The sequence below is a fragment of the Hylobates moloch genome, unplaced genomic scaffold, assembly GCF_009828535.3.
Source record: "Hylobates moloch isolate HMO894 unplaced genomic scaffold, HMol_V3 SCAFFOLD_13, whole genome shotgun sequence".
Lineage (NCBI taxonomy): Eukaryota > Metazoa > Chordata > Mammalia > Primates > Hylobatidae > Hylobates > Hylobates moloch.
Window position 1 is genome coordinate 10,123,426 of NW_026652288.1, and position 20,176 is coordinate 10,143,601.

The window sequence follows — 20,176 nt, forward strand, 5'->3', positions numbered from 1 at the left end:
TGGGGGACTTTTTCATTGGTGTATAGTAAAGGATTCTAGGGGAAAATCTAATTGGAACAAGTAGATAAAAACAATCCCCAAACTTGTGATTGCTAAGAAAATAGATATAGGCTTTACAATGTTAAAAGTGGGTAGAATTACTCAGTGTAGAATGCAGAAGGCCCCCAGAGGAAGAAACTAAATTATTAGTAAATTTATCTTAAAATGGAAAGTGGGCAGAAACTACAAGGAAGAAAATCTAAATATTTAGATGCACCAAGGAGGCTAATTTACTTTGAGGTTTTAAAATACGAACACGCGCACACACACACGTATTTAATTAAAACTCAGTGCTCCTCAGACGAGAGGTTTTGAATCCTGCTGCATGGAAGGGGCAGTGTGGGGGTGGGGGTCATATTCATAAAGGCATGTGCTTCGGGACAAAATTGAGAAGAGTTAATTAACTCTAATTAAAGGAGCCCCCGCTCCATAGTCTATACTGGAGGGAATAAATTAGAAAATGGAGACAGAGAATCCACAGATAAAGGATTAAGTATTTTTTAAATTTAAGTACTTTGCTTTAAATAACTACCTTTGACAAATATTTACATATGCCACAAGGTTTAGTAAAAACTTTATCTGAATGCTTTCCGTTTCCATGTGTTGCTTCAAAGGCTCTATTTCAAGAGACTTAAACTCAGGCAACCATGAAATCTGATGCCTCATCTATAGGCATAACGAAGATTTAAAAGATTCCTAACATCCGGCGTTGCTGGAGTGTGGGGAAACAGGCGCTCCGGCCAGAGTGCAAAGTGCTCAAGCCTTTTCGGAGGGTGATCTGGCAGTCTCTATCACATACCCCCACTGATCCAGCAAACTCCTACTAGGAATATACTTTAAAGAAATACTTGTCCGTGTGCGTACACATATTTGTGACTGTGAAAAGGGAAAGAGAAAAAGCAGCAACCTAAACACCCACAGTTAGAGGAACAACATACATCACAGCACATCCACCTTATGAAATATTGATGCAGCCAGAAGGTAAGCCTACTGTACTTATAAAGAAACATTTCCAAGACTTGCTGTTAAATGAAAAGAGCAAGTTAAAACAGTATAATTAGGCTGGGCACAGTGGCTCATGCCTGCAATTCCAGCATTTTGGGAGGCTGAGGCAGGAGGATGTTGTGAGGCCAGAAGTTCAAGACCAGTCTGGGCAACAAAATGAGACCCCATCTGGACAAAAAATTTAATAATTAGCCGCATGTGGTGGCCTGTAGTCGCAGCTACTCAGGAGGGTGAGGTGGGAGGATCATTTGAGCCCAGCAGGTCGAGGCTGCAGTGAACCATGATTGCGCCTCTGCACTCCAGCCTGGGCGACAGCGTGAGACCCATCTCAAAAAATAACATAAAGAGTATGAACCATTCATGTTAAAGAAAAAAAGCTACAGGTATAGATCTGTGAGTGTGAACACATAAAGGAGTGAATGCATTTTTTAAAGGAGAGAAGTACGGTGCACACACAGCCATGACCTCAGGGAGGGAGGTGGGGGACAGGAGAGGCTTTAACCTTCAGTCCACACTCATAAGTATTACAATGATAACATGCCTACATAGTACTGAGGACATATTCCTTGAGTAATACAAGATTCTCTTTTTAAAAATGTAAGCCTGGAATTTAATTACTTCCCAGATTAGATTTTTAAATGCTTATATTAAAACAAAGCTGCATTACCTCAGCTCTTATCCACTATCAGAGGAATATGAGCTGAAGAGTAAAAATATGCTATATTAATTCACAAAGTGGATAATGTTGCAGACACGATAAAAAGCTCACCCAAAGCTACCAAGCTACCCAGTGAAGAAGATGAGCTCCCCAAAGGCAGGGACTGTTTTAAACATCTTTGAATTTCTAGGACCTACCACAGGGCAGCTACTTCAAAGACTGCTTTCATAAACGGAACTGAAAGGCTGCCTGGCAGCTAGTATTGACTACCCAAGAGGAGAAGTTATCCCCATCTACTGAAATGTGGAGAGTTTTCATTCTAAGGACTCTCTTCCTCCACTGTTCACCAACACACACACCTCCACTCCTATACCTTGCAGGTCACGGCTGCTCCAGATACCAGAAAAGGCTGATGTGCCCAGATTCCTGAGGCCAACAAGCATGGCCTTCCCAATCTTTCTACCTCTAACCAGAATTATGCCCCCTACGTCCACGCATCTGGACTTCTTTCCTCCGTGTCTCTGAGGATGCACACCTTGTCTTTTCTGAGGCTCTCTTTACCTGGTACTCGGGCCCACTGCCACCCGGTTCCTTACCAGATGCTACTTTATTAACTGTCTCAATTCTCTCAATTCCTTACTACCCCCTTTCCGTGGCTGAGTCTTCTCTGCCTACTAACGAATCACATCTCTCAAGTCTATAAACCGCTTTCAATCAAGTTATTGGCTTTCATCCCTTTCTTTCACTACCACACTTCTTGAAAGACTCACCTACACTAACTGTTTACTGTGTTTTCTATCTCCCAGTCACTCATCTCTCTATTGCAGCTGGCCATTTGGCGGGACTGAGAAACGAGTGCCAGTGAGGCCATCCGCATACTGGACTTTTCCCAGCCTTCGTGCCTGGGCCTCTCTGCTCCACTGGGTGTCAGGACCACTCCCTTCCATGAGACACGCTCCAGGTTTGGCCCTTTCCAGTTTTCCTCTCAGCTTGTTAACAACTCCAGTATTTTTACTGCCCATCTTCTCCTTTGTCTGCTTTCTAATAGAATTTTTAGTCCTAGGCAATCAGTACATCTGTGAGGTCTCCAAAATTCTATGCAAATACATCACAGGCATTTGTATTTTTCTCTAGAGAGGTGTATGGTATGGATTTTTATCACAGATTCAAGTAAAATATTTGTTTTTCCCCAAGCTTCCATTCTTAGCCCTAATCTTACTTTATACAATGATGGTAAATCTCTTTTCATTCGTGATTTTGACCACACGATAAAGGCTGGTATCTCTCAAACTGACATCTCCAGCCTCCTCTTCCTGGGCCCGATGGATATCGCCATTGGTTTACTGAATGTGACACAGAAGACGCATGGGCTCCTTTAATTGCACAAAACCCAGCTCATTACTTTTAGCCTTAAACCTATTTTGCATTCTGTATTTTTTACCTCAATGGCAACATTGCTAGACAGCTCTACGTCATCCCTGACTATTCCCTTCTCCTTTGATATTATTAGGAACCGATTGTGGAGTTTGTGCCTTTTTTCTTTCTCACTCTTAGTCTTCTGGTCTGTCTGCTCCTCTCCATCCCATCATTCAGGCCTGTGGCCCTTCTAACTGGGATGATTGTAATGGTTTGAGAGCTGGTCTCTGGGTGTCCAGGTTCTCCGTACATTGTCTTTCTAAAATGGAGATATTTTGCTAATGGGTTTCTGGGAATAGGGACTTTTTATGCCTATGTTTTTATTTGCTACAACAAACATGCACTGCTTTTATTATAAAAGTATTTACAATACCAGGGGAGGGGTTGGAATAGATTGGATCCCATTCATCTAAGCTGTAAGATCGTGGCTTTCCAGTGCTTGCCTGGCCACCCCTTCAGGCACCCTGTGCTCTGGCTGTAGGAAGGCACCCCCAACCCTTAGCATGGCCTGCCTGTGGCTGCGCTGTGCCTCTGCCAGGAACGCTATCTTTCCCACCAGCCCTGAATGCTCCACTCTGCATCTTTCCACAACCAGTTTCTATATGATTTCAAGGCTCCCCAAATTCAGCTCCTTCCTTCTTATGCTCCTTTCCCATGAGCGCTTCAGGTACGCAGGCCATGTCGTTCTTCCCATCCCCTGGGTCTAGAATGCTGGTATGCTCGCACTGAGCAATTGATAAATGCTTGATGAATGAATGGGTGGTGGAGAGGCTGATAAGTGAATGAACAGACTCACAAAGTTAGCCCACTGTAAGGCATAAAAATATGTGTCAACAGACACATGTGTTTATCTAAAGCCATATGACCACACCGAGCAATGCAGACAGCTCACTCAAGTCTCCAGCTACCATTCACGATCCACCTTTCCCTTTATAGAAACAGTTTTAAAGCTAGGCAAGTCCAAGTGAACATCTAAATATAACACATTCAATCTGATGTCTCTTGTTGACTGGCTTGCGGTAACTTGCAGAATAAACATACAGAGACACTTTAGTTCTCTGAAGGATCATGGTTTAATGCTTCACCAAATACTCATGTAAATATTATCACTTATATAGTTCTCAAAAAGGATGTTTAACTTAGTGATATTTAACTTAGTAAGAATGTTTAACTTGGTGATATTTAACTTAGTAAGAATGTTTAACTTGGTTATATTTAACTTAGTAAGAATGTTTAACTTGGTGATATTTAACTTAGAATGTTTAACTGCAGTTTATTCACCTCGCTATGGGTTATTCTTAGATACAAATTTTTATCCTCTTTGTTTTATACTTCCATATCCTACTACAGCCCCCAGGCAAAAGGAAGAATGTTAGAGAGATTAGTCAGACCGCCTACCCCCAAATCACAGCCTCCTGTTGCCGTGGTTACACTCAAAACAACTGCTCCCAGATTTTCCTGGTCAATGGCTATGGGGAAAAGGAGTCCTTTCTCAGCAGATCTTGAAGGAGTAACTTCTGAGTTGCCTGATGTGTTGTCACAGCAAAAAAGATTCACACTTTCAGCAAGTATTTCTCAAGTGCCCACTCTATTCTAAGTACTTATTCAAGAGCTAGAGATAAACCAGTAAACAGAGCAAGACAAAAACAGCATATACTCAACAAATACATTTACTCCACAGAACCAGAACAGCACAAACCAAGCAGGACTCCCAATAAAACACCTACGCCTAACAGATGTATAAAAAGTGAGGCTGCACACGCTGCTGGAGAATGTAAAATGGCACAGCCTATGGACAAGTTTGCCGGTTTCTGAAAAGGCTAAACATAGAGTTACTATATGACCAGCAATTTCTTCCAATTCTTGCACATAGATGAAAACATATGCAAAACACATGTAAAACTGTATGAACCAATGTTCACTGCCGCATTATTCATTATAGCCAAAAAGTGGCAACTACCCAGATGTCCATCAACTGACGAAGGGATACACAAACTGGTCTACACATACACTGGAATATTACTTGGTAATAAAAACAAATGGAGAAATGGAGTAGAACTGTCCCTTGGTATCCGCTGGGGAATTGGTTCCAGGACCTCCCTTGGATACTAAAATCCATGGATGCTCAAGTTGTATAAAATGGTGTGGTTATTTCCATATAACCTGTGCACACCCTCTCCTATATGTTAAATTATCTCTAGATTACTTATAATACCTAATACAATGTAAATGCTACATGCATAGTTGTTATAGTGTTGTTTAGGGAATAAAGTCAAGAAAAAAGTCTGTACACGTTCAGTACAGTTACAAATTTTTTCTGAATGTTTTCAACCCACATTGGTTGAATCTATGGATGAGGAACCCTCGGATACAGAGGGCCGACTATACCGATAGACGCTACGACACGGATGAACATTAAAGACACTGTGCTAAGAGAAAGAGGCCAGCCACAAAAGGCCACACATTATACAGTTCCTTTTACACGAGATGTCAGAAAAGGCAAATCAATAGAGACAGAAAAGTAAACTAGTGGCTGCCTCAGGATGGGAGATGGGGTAGGGTAAATGTGGGGTGACTGCCCATAAGGCATGGGGTTTCTTTCTGGGGTGATGATAATGTTCTAAAATCATGGTGATAGTTCCAGAACTCTGTGAATATACTAAAAACCAGTGAACTGCATGCTTTAAGTAGATGAATTGTATGTTACATAAATTATATCTCAAGAAAGTTGTTATTTTAAAAAGTGAGGTTGGTCAGTAAAGAAAACACCTTCAAAAGATATCAAGAAGATTACAGTTGACCCTCGCATGACATGGGTTTGAACTGCACTGCTCCACTTACACGCAGTTTTTCCAATAAAAGTTAACACCATTACTCGCCTCCCCTGCCTCCCTTCCACTTCCTCCTCTTCTGACTCTGCCATCCGACACAGGAAGACCAATCCCTCCTCTTCTTCCTCTTCAGACCACTCAACGTGAACACAACAACGATGAAGACCTTTACAATGATCCTCTCCCACCTAATGAATAAATATATTTTCCCTTCCTTATGATTTTCTTAATAACATTTTCTTTTCTCCAGCTTATCTTACTGTATGAGTACAGTATACAATACATAGAACATACAAAATATGTGGTAATTGACCCCTGACTGTTAAAAATTCTGGTCACCAGTAGGCTATTAGTAAAGTTTTCGGGGATATTCTAGGTTCTAAGTCACCAGGAAGGCTTAAAAAAAAAAAAAAAATGAAGTTTTCGGGAAATCAAAAGTTGTATGTGTTAGGTCTAGACTTTCTAGTGAAAATAAATAACACAAAAAGCTAAATGCATATATCTATCTATCTATCTATATATATATATATATATATTTTTTTTTTTTTTTTTTGAGATGGAGTCTAGTTCTGTCGCCAGACGGGAGTGCAGTGGCGTGACTTTGGCTCACTGCAACCTCTGTCTTCCAGGTTCAAGCAATTCTCCTGCCTCAGCCTCCTGAGTAGCTGGGACTACAGGCACACGCCGCCACACCCAGCTAAGTTTTATATTTTTAGTACAGACAAGGTTTCACCATGTTGGCCAGGATGGTCTCCATCTCCTGACCTCATGATCCGCCCACCTCGGCCTCCCAAAGTGCTAGGATTATAGGCGTGAGCCACTGTGCCCAGCCTAAATGCACATTTTTTACTTTGCAGGGGGTTGGCACTCCTAGCTCTCGAGTTGTTCAAGGGTTAACTCTACTAGCTTCTTTATTCATGGATGTATCTTTAGTTAGTTCATCAGAACCAGAATTTTGAGGTGCTTCTGAATTCTAAATTGAAGGATTCACTACATCTGGTGTTGCAGATATTTGCTAGAAGCTGGTGAAATAAAGATGAATAAAACATACCTCAACCCCAGAAACAATTCCACCTGTTCACTGACGTCCTCCCCACCTTTTTCCTCCTCCCACTTCGGAAAAAACACCTTCTCCTGCATGGAGAGCTGGGAGCTGGAGAAGTACAGGTACAGAAATGTACTGACCCCAACCTAACACCTCGTCTGTTCTGCCCACTCCTCTTGCTCCACCTCAAGACTGCTCCCTTGGCTCCCCAGACATTCCAGCTATTCTTTTAAGATATCTCCTGTGACCGTCTATCATATTCCAATCTTGTGCATCGATACTTTGCCTAGGAATTCTCAAAGCAGAGACTTGCATAATTTGGAGTTTATATACAACTTGGGCTTGACACCTAGCTTGTTCCTGACTCAGCCTCCTGACAACTGAAAATTATTCAAATAAAACTATCTTTTTTGGGGAAGGTTAATTTTTTTGGAAGGGTGGTAAATATTTATAACATAAAACTTACCATTTTAACCATTTTTAAGTAGACAGTTCAGCAGCATTAAGTACATTCACACTGTTGTACAACCACCACTACCAACTATTTCCAGAACATTTTCATAATTCAACCTGAAACTCTGTACCCATGAAACACTCGGCAACCACCATTCTACTTTCTGCCTCTTTCTACATATTTGCCTATTCTAGAATACCACTCTTTTTGATCTCTCAATTTGCCTGAAAAAGACTTAAAATTTCTGGCAAATTTTCCAAGTAACCTTTTCAATAACCAGGTAAAGTGAGATGGGGTAAACATAACCGAGGTTCTAATTTTTTAAAATAACTTTGTGAAGAAGCAGAAAAGTTGTCATCTCCTAGCAACCACTGTCCAAAAGGCTTCAAACCACTGATCTGTAGGGCACAGAATAAGTATTTGTAGGTGAGGGAACCCCATGGGGAAAAAACAAGGACAAGGAAAGTGAAAGTGTGTGGCTTCTGCAGCTTAAAAGTGTTCCACTGATCGTCATAAGGCTCTCTCTACCCTATATTTTACTGCATGTAAACTATACCTCAAAAAGTTGTGACAAATAAGTAAATCCCCTAGAGACCAATGTACTTCAATAGCAACACTCCCCTCAGGCCTCCTGGGTGCTTCCCTCACATCACCTCCCGCACGGCCTTACCTCCCACTTCCCTCGTCCCCTCTACCCTCTGCACCTCCATCATCCAAAGACAGAAATGTCATCTTTAGGGCAATGTGCCAGAGAGGAAAAGCAAGGGCTTGGCTACATGTTAACTGTGAGCTCAGGCAGTGCTACTCACTTCATCAGTTTCTGCTTTGTGGCAGAATCTTTGAAGCTTCTAAATTCTTCTCCTGCTTTGATCTCATAAAACTGGGGCTTTAGGACTGTCTGCTGGTCCTCCTTGAGTCGTTCCTGCCGCTTCACTTTTTCCTCCTGCTGGAGGAGTCTGCGTTGCTTCCTGACCTCTTCAACCCAGGCTTTTTCATCATCTGAACTCTCCGAACTTTCTGCATCACTTGGTTTTCCTTCCGGCTCTTCCTCCTCTTCCTGAGAATAAAAATAGTAAGCAGCAACTCCTTTCCCCCAGTCAACCACAGACCCCTTGGTTTCTCTGAAGCAGCACTGGCCCATTAATGAGTGCCTAACAGCTGCTCTACTGCGTGCATCAGGAGAAATGCCTTTAATTAAATAAGATAATACTCCTAAGCCCAATGTCAACCATTTAATATGGAATTAATTACACCTCAAGTATAATCAAAGACTCTTCTAACTTACAAAGAAAACATTATATTAAAGAAACAGTAGCAAATTCTAACTGATAAGGAGTACATTACCTTTTCACGAAGTTCTTGTTGCTCTAAGAGTCTTAGTTTCTTCTTCCTTTTTTCACTAATTTTTGAAACAAGTGGATTCAGAAGCCTAAATTCTTCACTCTCTTCATCTACTTGGAAGTCAGGGTTCTCAAACATAACTTTAAATCGATCATCGGTGAGAATATTAGGAAGACTCTATAAGGAGGAAAAAGTACGTAAAAATTTAAGTTAATATCTGATTAAAATTTGACCAGAAACATGGTTTTAAAACACTGATTCTACTATAAATTAATAAGCGGCATGAGGCATACATTATTAACTCATTATGAAATTTCTTCCAGGACTTTCAACGTGCCCCTAGGTTTTAGCTGCCACCACCAAAACAACCTCTATTCATCTACTTTGCAGATGATCTACACCACTTAGCCATTACACACAATGAGCTAAGAATGAGCCTTCTGGCTAACTTTATGCTTAACACATTAGAAAGAATTTCTTCAATTAACATTTTAATGCAAAAAATACCTTTCAAGGAAATACGTAAGTTTTTAAAACATGGCTTTTATTATTTTTTAGAGACAGGGTCTCACTCTGTCACCCAGGCTGGAGTGCAGTGGCACAATCATGGCTCACTGCAGCCCCAGCCTCCTGAGCTCAAGTGATCCTCCCACCTCAGTCAGCCTCCCAAGTAGCTGGGACCACAGGTGCACCACCGCACTCGGCTAATTTTTTATTTTTTGTAGAGATGGGTCTCAGGCTGGTCTTGAATTCTTGGGCTCAAGCAATTTCTCGTGCCTTGGCCTCCCATAGTACTGGGATTACAGGCATGAGCCACTGTATCCGAAAACAGGGCTTTTACAATAAAGCTTAGTGACTACACTGACTTAAAATAAGCAATTCTTTCAACTTCAGATTCCAAAACTGGGAGAGGAGGGATACAAAGTCAGTAACTCACAGGGTGGGATGCAGGAAGCTGGTGATGTCAGTTTACCGATTCCAGCTGAGTTACTGGGAAACAGAAGGGACGTTTCCATCCCCTACAGGGTGGTTTCATCAACATTCCCCCTCAGGTCAACTAATTGTTGTCAAAGGATATTGTGTATCCTTCAGATACAAAAACTTTGGCTACTGAGACCCATTTAGATAGCTCAGGACTGACACTAAATTCCTTTTTATTTGTACCATTTCCAATGGAAAGTTTTCTAAACTGTACTGTAAACTTAACTGTTCACTTAAGTAGATGACAGAGAATCTTACACATGTAGGACTGTCTTATTGTTCCTTCTCTGCTACAGGCTTGGAAGCCAGATGAAACGGCCTACTTAGAATTGTTTGTCAATCAGAGTAAACAGCCCTCAACACTGCTGGAAAAAGCTGACCTGTTTGTGATGGACTCTGACTCTGCTGAACAGACTACTTTACTATTTCTCCACTGTTGAGAGTAAACAAGATTGCAGGCAGTTGAGTTCTGAATATTATTTGTGTGACAGACCTATACAAAAGTTTAGTAAATCATAAGGTGTCAAGGAACTTGGCCTGTTTATTATTTGTATGTACCTAAAAACAGATAAACCCTTCCCTAAAAATCTAAGATATTAAATGCAACAAGTCTTCCCTGATTAAACATCATTTCCAAGAAAGACTTAGGACGAAGGGAAAAAGAAAGGTAAGATCGGGTTCCTGATCCTAAACTAGTAAGGAAGAAAACACACTGCAAACACATTTGCTACTAGGCCCCTTCTGAGGGCTGCTCGGAAGTGCTGACAGTGCCACAGGAGAGGACAGATAAAGGAATCCCAACAAAAGACATCCCAGGAGGGGCCTTGCGGGGTGTGGCATCAGGGAGGGGGCTTGAAAGATGAGTAGGTTTCGACAAGTAGAAATCTGAAGAAACAGCATTTCCAGGCGATGGGAGTGGTGAATAGTCTGGAGACAAGAATGATGCAATTTCAAAAACAATTTTTTGATTGGGCCATACTGTAAAGGATTTTAAATATCGTGACTGTTATTTTGAAATATAAGGGGAAACCACTAGCAAAGAAGAGGAGGGGGAGGAAGAAGAGGAAGAGGAAAAGGAAGAGAAATGAAGGAGGGAGACAGGGAAGGAGGGAGGAAGCAGAAGATGGATGATCAACAGAAGTGTGCTTCAAGACTCTCAGATGACAGAACTGGCCAGGTGGTGGTTCATGCCTGCAATCTCAGCACTTTGGGAGGCTGAGGTGGGAGGACTGCCGGAGGCCAGAAGTTCGAGACCAGCCTGGGCAACATGGTGAGACGCTGTCTATACAAAATACAAAAAATTAGTCAGGCATAGTGGTGCACGCCTGTAGTCCCAGCTACTTGGAAGGTTGAGGTAGGAGGATCGCTTGAGCCTGGGAAGTCAGGGCTGTGGTGAGCTGAGATGACACCATGCACTCCAGCCTGGGTAACAGAGAGACCTTGTCACAAACAAACAAACAAACAACCCAAAATTGTGCTTCAAGAGTCTGCAGCAGCATGATGTCTGACAGACTGCTGAGTAAGCAGTTAGCATCATGAGAAGACTAAGAAGCCATTTTAAGAAACTGGCAAGAGAGATAGGGCCTGAATTAGGGCAATGGGAACAGACAGTTTTTAAGAAAGAATAATTGTGAGATACAGTTCTAAATTAGAATTGACAGATCCAGCTATGTAGATGGGAGGGTTAAGAATTAAAAACAGGGTTAGAAACTTCTCTCAAACATGTAGCTTAAGCAACCAGAAAGCTAGCGACACTGAGTTAGGATCTATCACTGGAGAGCATTAGGAAAAAACGCAGGGGTGGAGTAAAGGGGAAGAAATCACGCTCCATTTAGGGCTGCCTATGCCTGTGGCACAGGGAGAAGAGCACCAGGATTCAGACGGACACCACTAGGTGTCTGGGAACGATGAGCCATGCCTCAGGAGAAAGGAGGGGGCTACGATGTAAATTTTGGAGTTATCTGTAGATATCGGATAGGTGATATTGTCAAAGATATTTTCAAATGAATAACTATGTGCCTATTACATGTTTTCAGGTTAAAAAAACCCCAAGGGCAAATACTTTCTTTTCATCTTACTATATTTATTAAAGTAATAATCATATTTAATAAATAGAGAAAATGTTACAAAGACTACATATGTTGCTGGTATTAAGATTTTTTTCTTAATTTAAAACAAATCAATTGCATTGCCTAAAGACAAGTAAGCTTTGGATGAACAAGTATAAAATAAAACCTCTTCTGACCCAGCTTGTAAAAATATTTCCCTCAGGGTTTTTTCCTAGTCTGTTTGTTTTCACAGCTGTCTTAAGGGAAAAAGTAGGATAAGGTATAGCTATTAATGTTCTATAGGAGCTTACAAGTGTCTGGCTAGTGATCCATCCTATACACACCCGTCTACACATGCTCAACTTTACCATTAAAATATAGAAAACATTAAAGTGCTATTCATACCACAGTCCTACCTGGAAGAATGGTGTCTGTCTACCTGAGTGGGATGCCTATTATTATTTTGTTCCAACATAGTAACATATATGAAGAATGATTGCCATTTGAAACAAGTTAGTTCTTTTTTTTTCTTTTGAGATGGGGTCTTGCTCTGTCACCCAGGCTGGACTGCAGTGGTGTGATCTCGGCTCACTGCAACCTCTGCCTTCCGGGTTCAAGCAATTCTCCTGCCTCAGCCTCCCGAGTAGCTGGGATTACAGGCATGCGCCACCACGGCCGGCTAATTTTTGTATTTTTAGTAGAAACGGGGTTTCACCAGTTGGTCAGGCTGGTCTCAAACTCCTGACCTGGTGATTCGCCTGCCTTGGCCTCCCAAAGTGCTGGGATTACAGGCGTGAGCCACTGCATCCCAGCCAATCCAATGAGTTATTTCAATGCTATGATACCTATAAAGTTAGGCTGGTACAGACTTCTGAGTAAAGATGGTGGCTTGAACACTAGTATCTTCTTCTAATCTCTCCTAAAACCTCACTGGAACAACAGAAAAGGAGCTTTTTAAAAAGGACATAAACCCTTAAGGAAAAAAAGGAAAGGAAATAGGGGTAATGAAAATTTGCAAGCCAGAAGGAAAGCCTATTTAAAATCACACCCCAGCTCTGGAAAGCCTGGCCCCGGCCCTTTCCCACTGAGACGTTGCCTGGCTGAGGCTGGCACTGCAAGAGCAAGAGAGGTGTGCTGGCCCCAAGGAGGGAAGGGCAAGGCTGGCACATGGGGGTGAGGTGCCCTCTGGACCCCTCCAATCTCTTGTGACCTACAGTGGTCAGTTCTAGGAATGCTGGTAGCCAGGCCTTTACCCCCCAAGCAGGAGGACCTGACCAGCCAAGAGAAAGACCTAAGAGACAATGACACGTGCAGCGTCCTTCCCCAAACAGTGTGGCCAAGTCACCGCACAGCGACTGAGGGACCCTGTCCCCACCTAGAGTTTTCATTCAGTTTTTTAACTCTCTTATTCCTCACTGCCAAAAAATAACTATGGATCATGGCAGGAAAAACTAATTGAAATTTTCTTTCAAGAAAACTCGCCAGCACTGAAGACCGAACTTCTAGACTGAGATGGGCTTGCAGCACAGTGCAGTCGTTTCGTGTCAGGTTTCCCAGGACACTTCCTCCTTCTGGGCTTACACTGTTATTTTAGAGAAGCAACTCCTCTAGCAACTTCCCGAGGAAAAGCAGCACTTAAGGGGAATTGGTTGTTGTTGAGAACTTGCATGTCTGAAAATATCTACCATACCCTCACATGGACTGACTGCTTGTCTAGGTTGGAAACTATATTCCTTCAGGAAACTGAAGGTTCTTGTAATTCTCTGTCCAATACGGGTTGAGGTGAAGTGAATCCCCAGGATAATGGTAAAGGGAGGTCCCAGGATTAGAAGGTGACCAGGCCAGAATGGAATGGGGCAGAAAGTTCTAGAACCAACTTCTTCAGGAAGGTAAATAAGTCCAACCTATCTAAATACCTCAAAATAAGACTTAGAGAACTGGCATAGAATTGGGTGTTGATTAGTGATAACTACATAGAAAACGAGCAAGAGAGACAATTATTAACTTCAAAGGACACAAAGATTGAACAAGAAATGCAGTCACAGATTACTACTGACTCGGCTGGAAGTAGCACTTACATAGGCCAGGCATGGTGGCTCGTGCCTGTAATCCCAGCACTTTGGGAGGCTGAGGTGGGAGGATCTCTTGAGCTCAGGAGTTGGAGACCAGCCCGGGCAACACAGTGAGACCTCATCTCTACTAAAATATATACATACATATATATTAGCTGGGTGTGGTGTGCACCTGTAATCCCAGCTACTTGAGAGGCTGAGGTGGGAGGATCACTTAAGCCCGAGAGACTGAGGCTGCAGTAAGCTATGATTTTGCCACTGTACTCCAGCCTGGGTAATAGGCCCTGTCTGAAAAAACAAAAGTACAACAATGTAATGTTGAATACCAACTTAATCAAAACCACAATATAGCGTCCTTGGAAAGGAAAGTTATCAAAAGATAATACCTAACAGTAAAAAGTTAGAGGCAGGACTACAGGCAAGAGGGAGGGAGGGGGAGAGAGAGGGAGAGAGAGAGAGAGACAGAGAGAGAGAGAGAGAGAGAGAGATTTATACCAAAATAATCAGCTAAAAAGGCAAAAGTGGTTGTCTGAGAAGAGGTGAAAATGGAGGAAGGGGGAGGGAGGAAAAGGGGCAGACAATGGGATGGCCTACATTCCTAACAAACCTTGGAGAAATGTTTAGGTTTTCTGTTTTTGTTTTTGACAGAGTCTCACTCTGTTACTGGGCTAGAGTGCAGTGCCACGACCACGGCTAACTGCGGCCTTGCAGGGAGATCCACCCACCTCAGCCTCCTGAGTAGCTGGGACCACAGGCATGCACCACCACACCCAGCTAATTTTTTGTAGAGATGCGGTTTCATCACGTTGCCCAGGCTGGTCTTAAACTCCTGGGCTCAAGTGATTCTCCCTGCCTTGGCCTCCCAAAGTGATGGGATTACAGAAATTTTTTTTTGTTGTGTTTGTTTGTTTGTTTTGAGATGGAGTCTTGCTCTGTTGCCCAGGCTGGAGTGCAATGGTGTGATCTTGGCTCACTGCAACCTCTGCCTCCCAGGTTCAAGCAATTCTCCTGCCTCAGCCTCCCAAGTAGCTGCGATTACAGGTGTGCACCACCACGCCCAGCTAGTTTTTCTATTTTTAGTAGAAATGGGGTTTCACCGTGTTGGCCAGAGTGGTCTCAAACTCCTGGCCTCAAGTGATCTGCCTGCCTTGGCCTCCCAAAGTGCTGGGATTACAGGTGTGAGCCCGTAATGTTTGTGTTAGGCACTGTGCCCAGCCTGAAATGTTTAGTTTTTAAAACTATGTATGTATAACTGTAATTTTAAAAAAACAAAAAGTTGATACTAAAAAAGCTTTAAAAATAATACTTTGGATGTTAAAACTGATCTGATTCAACCCAAAGTATCTGTACCTAATTGTATTCCCTAGAGAGATGAAGTATTACTTTAATATAAGTTCTTAGTGGTATTTAGTAATTTCTGAAACTGCTAAAATATCTCTTCCATGAGTTCCTAGCCACAGAATACACATGGCCTAGAACAGTGATCCTCAACCTTTTTGGCAACAGGGACTAGTTTTGCAAAAGACAAGTTTTCCATGGGTGGGGGCGAGGGAATTTTGGGATGATTCAAGCGCATTACATTTATTGTGCACTTTATTTCTATTCTTATTACGCTGCAATAATAATGAAATAATTATACAACTCGCCATAATATAGAATCAGTGGGAGCCCTGAGCTTGTTTTCCTGCAACTAGAAAGTCCCACCGGGGGCTAATGGGAGACACTGACAGATCATCAGGCATTAGATTCTCATAAGGAGCATGCAACCTACATCCTTCGCATGCACAGTTCACAATAGGGTTCATGCTCCTATGAGAATCTAATGTGGCCACTGACGTGACAGGAGGTGGGGCTCAGGCAGTAATGTGAGCGATGGGGAGTGGCTGTAAATACAGATGAAGCTTGAGGCTCACCTCCTGGTGTGCGGCCTGATTCCTAACAGGCCCCAGACCAGTACCATGGCCTGGGGGTTGGAGACCCCTGGCCTAGAAATCTCATGCACAGTATTGCCTGAGCTGCTGCAGAATGCAAGAAAAGTACATTTACCAGAGACTTTAAGGCCACAGCAAGAAACTGACAAAAAAGGCTAACATACAAAAAATGATACCTACAGGAAACATAGCTGTAACCAAAACTCAAACCCTCACAAATCAAACAGATCACAGATGTCCATGCCTCTGAAAGCTGTTTGTGCATACTGGAAGTTCAACACATATTTGTTGAAAGAATAAATACATTCATTCATTTTTTTTTTTTTTTAAAGAGATGCTGTCCTGCCCTGTAGCCCAGGCTGCAGTATAGTGGTGTGATTATGGCTCACTGCAGACTCAAACTCCTGGGCTCAAGTAATCTTCCCGCCTCAGCCTCCCAAAGTACTGGGAATACAGGCGTGAGCCACTGCACTTGGCCTTAATTGTTAACTAGAATTAATGCAACCAAAATTTCTGAGTTTGGATAATGTCCATATAACGCTGATTGACATTATGTGGTGGGCCACTTCCCATTTTAGGTTCAATATCAACAATATAGTAAACATCTTATTCGATTTTTGTGTTCTCAGTGGCAGCAATATTTGGGAACACATTTCACTGTCTCCCTCCAATAAATTTCAGCTGCAGACAAGGCAAAACATACCTTTCAAATTGGTATTGCAAGATACCGACTTTCACACCAGGAGGTCTCACAGCTAGTAAAGTTCTCAAGCTTTTGAGGAGCTGAGTTCAAAGGCGAGACTAATTATCTGCTGATGGGACTTAGCAATTCTTTCAAGTATTCTTTTAAATTATAATGAAGGATTCTTTCCTTAATTCATGAGTTATTTCTACGACCTTCACTTTACATAAGATGAAACTGTTCAACAGCAAATTATACAAACTTTTTCCAAGCACAGCCTCAGATTTTCAAAAGACCATATATAAATATTTCTGGAATGAAAATGAGCTCTGATAATAGGTCTGATTTGGGCTAGGAAGTCACAAACAAGAAGATTAGGGGCACATTTTACAAATACTACTCTTTGGAAGAATTCTGTTATCACGAGATATGGCTACAAAGATCGCATTTCCAGCTATGAAGAGCTGCAGAGAAACTGCTGTTTGATGGAAGAAGATAAGAATTTCTAAGGTTCTTCCTCCTTTTCACTGGAGGTAAAATGGTATACAGCTTGGTAATTCTTTACAGGGTGACCCACAAATAGGTTTTAAAATAATCAAATGCCATTCTGATAGTTAATTAGAGAATATGTAGCAACAAAATGAGTGAACACCAACGGAACATAGATGTGACTGGAGATAACAGAAAGGCAAGTCCTTGATTCGCACAGTGCCAACAGGAAGGAGTAGCCAAGGAATGTAGTTAAAGAATACCAGGCGCCCCAATAAAACGGTTCAAATTTCAGTTATCTCTGTTCATCAACTGAGTGTGTGCATAAAGTATAACTCCACTGCGAGCTCTTTAATCCACAAATCCCTACGTAAATAATGGGTCGCTTTTCTCAAAGCCCGTCAGTGACTGGTCACTGCATCAGGCGGTGTGATGCGCAATGCATTTCCTGTTCAGTTCCGGCAGACAGGACGCATGTATAACTGTTGCATTGCTTCTTTAGATACCAAAGACAAACTCGCATGACATTTACAAAAAAGAACAATTCAGAGAGAACTAATCAACAAGATAAAACTGCAACAACAAAAATGTGAATCAATTTAAAGGGAGTTATAGAAGAAAGGGCTGGCTGTGGGAATACAGGGAACGTGGCTGCTGTTGCTAGCTGGCACTCTAAGTCTGTAGTGAGGGGACCGAGTAATGGTGAACCTCTGAAAACAAATGAGGAAAACAGTTGTGACAAGAAGAAAAGTGTCCCAGTGGAAGTGACGCTGGCAAAAAACTTCACATTAAAGGAACTCTCAGAGACATTTCATAACGTCAAAAGAGCAAAGGATGAAACATCGGAAGCTTATCCAAACTTAGAAAATGAGTATGACAATTTGCTGAGGCAAAGAAAAATGCTGGCTCCGTATCAAAAGTTTAGGAGGAGAAAAAAGTAAGCACTGTTCCAAGTACTACTGACAAAAAAAAAAAAAAGAAAACAAAGAAAATAAAATACTCAACTACGCTTTATTCCTAATGTTTTAAATAACAATATACTAAAAAGATCCTAGTTTTCTAATTTATAATGGACAGTAAGAGAGTTTTTAATGTTTTGTCAAAAATGTTTAAAGGCATGGAACAATGCTAATTTTCCCTACTGACCATGAAGATTGCTCTGCATGTGTTCAACTTGTGAGGTCATTTCTACCATCCTGCACTACGGGGTATTCTAAATCTTCTCTGGCTGCCCTCAACCTCAACAAAGGTCTACCAAAGAAATAGGGGGAAGGGAAGGGCACTTCTGCATCTAGATAATCACAGGGCCTTACAAAAAGGCTCTGGTATACCATGCTGCACAAAGTAGCAAAATTAAATGGTAACTTAAGTATTCTTGCCTCTATCAGATGATAAAGACTCTGGCATAAAACACAGATAGGAATGCAAACACATACAGTCTAAGTTAGCTCTACTCTCTATCTACTGAAGCCTTAGGGCATGCACATCCAAAGATCACTTCCATTTAGCTTTTACTGTAAAACGACATTACAAAGCGGAAAAGTTACCTCCCTAATCATGCTTAGGCTTGGCTAACAAGAAGATCAGTGTGAATACTCTGAGGAGAGAGTCAACACAGCAGGAAGGACTTGTGTTTTAAACACTTAAAGACATATATATTCATTTATACACATTGGTGTAACTTAGGAAGGTGCAGAGCCATAGCACACAGACATAAATTCAAATACTAATAAGTTTGAGGAATTATTTCAACATTGGCATACTATTCATGTCATGAATATGGAAACCTAAAAATCCTCTATTTACTTGAGAGGCTTCCAGAAATTAAAATTTAAATAATATACTAAAAGAATGTAATAAACGAGGATAAGGGGACGCAGGGAGAGGCTAAGGAAGCAGAAGACAGCAAGGGGGAGTCTTGAGTCTGAATCCATTTGGAAATCACAGCTCTAAGAATGCCCATCTCCGGTTCTTGCATGTTATAGATGAAAAAACTATGACCCAGTGAAGATGAGCAATCACCCAAGATTACATAACCAGTGTGCAAAGAGCTAGGAACAAGATCCTTTAGTTGCAGTCCCTGGGTATTGAAGAGCATAAACAGAAATGAAGACAAAAGGAGCTCAGTCATCTTAGATGCATGTACCTGGTTAAAAACCAGAGGACAGAGAAAGAATAAGCTACAAAAAAAAACCTCCTGAGGGCTCCACACAGCTGGCCCAAAACTACAAGGTCAGCTCCTTACTCATTAGGTTCTGCAGGCTGTCGCAGAGATCAGTTCTTTCCAACTCATTCCAGCACATAACCAAGCTTGGCTATCTGCCTGCCTCATCTAAGCAGAGAAAACAGGATTGGCAAAGGACCCAGGTACTCTTCACATATCTGAAAACACTAGAAAAATCTCTCACCTCTGGACAATACCAACTAAACAAAGTGCTAACTTTTATTTATTTTATGACTGATCTTTGTCTATTTTCACATTAATAAAGGAAAGCAGGTAGAAGTTACACTTCAGCCTGCATACTCCTAAGAACACCAAGTCTAAATAAAAATCAGTTACTTCTGGAGTTATAAACAAAGAAAAACAATAATCTAAATGTTTAACAGTAGGAAGATTGAGGAAATTATAATCACTCCATAAAACAGAATATATAGCCATTAAAAATATTTACGAAGAATTTTTAACAAAATGGGAAACCACCTGTGTTATTTTAAAGAATCAAGATAAACATTTTACACATACAAGACTCTTGCTGTTGTAGTTTCTAATTTTGAAACAAACAAGACAGGAAGAAAATTCACTGAAATATTAATGGTGCCTTTCTCTGGTATAAGAATTGTAAGGATAGCTTTCTTGATATTCTTTTATATTTTCCAGACTTCCCATCTTAAGCATATACTAATCTTATAAGCGGAAAGAAAAAGTCCTACATGTATTTTTAAAGTAAAAAGAAAATAAAAAAGATGTAAGTTACTATCAACAAAATGCAGAAACAATTTGCTGATACTTTTTCATCTTACCTTAACTTTCTTTTTCCATGTAGATTTCTGCTTCTCCTCTTCTTCCTCAATTAATTTAAGTGCCAGCTCTTTGTTAACTTTTGGCAATTTCTAGACAGAAAATAAAAGCTGATATTTTATTTTAAAAGCTTACATATTTACATATTAGCTTAAAGGTAAACAG

General features: G+C 41.3%; 1 protein-coding gene and 1 long non-coding RNA gene across 6 annotated transcripts in view; one reads left to right on the plus strand and one right to left on the minus strand.

Annotated features, from left to right (window-relative positions):
- NOL10 (nucleolar protein 10) overlaps positions 1-20,176 on the minus strand; it is a 129,896-nt gene that overhangs the window by 21,479 nt on the left and 88,241 nt on the right. For all 4 annotated transcript variants that reach the window (XR_009209263.1, XR_009209264.1, XR_009209262.1 and 1 more), the window contains exons 17-19: positions 20,014-20,103; positions 8,793-8,966; positions 8,258-8,505 (exon numbers count right to left, since the gene is read on the minus strand). Coding sequence is in view for 1 of the 4 variants with exons in the window: in XM_032172206.2 (XP_032028097.1) it covers positions 8,258-8,505; positions 8,793-8,966; positions 20,014-20,103 (512 nt within the window). In the remaining 3 variants the exon portion in view is untranslated. The remainder of the gene's footprint in view (positions 1-8,257; positions 8,506-8,792; positions 8,967-20,013; positions 20,104-20,176) is intronic.
- LOC131380948 (uncharacterized) lies at positions 6,893-10,301 on the plus strand. 2 transcript variants are annotated; one of them, XR_009209271.1, is made up of 2 exons: positions 6,893-7,116; positions 10,067-10,301. It is a non-coding gene; the product is annotated as an uncharacterized LOC131380948 (long non-coding RNA). The 2 variants fall into 2 exon arrangements; XR_009209272.1 differs by lacking the exon at positions 6,893-7,116 and adding an exon at positions 8,835-8,982.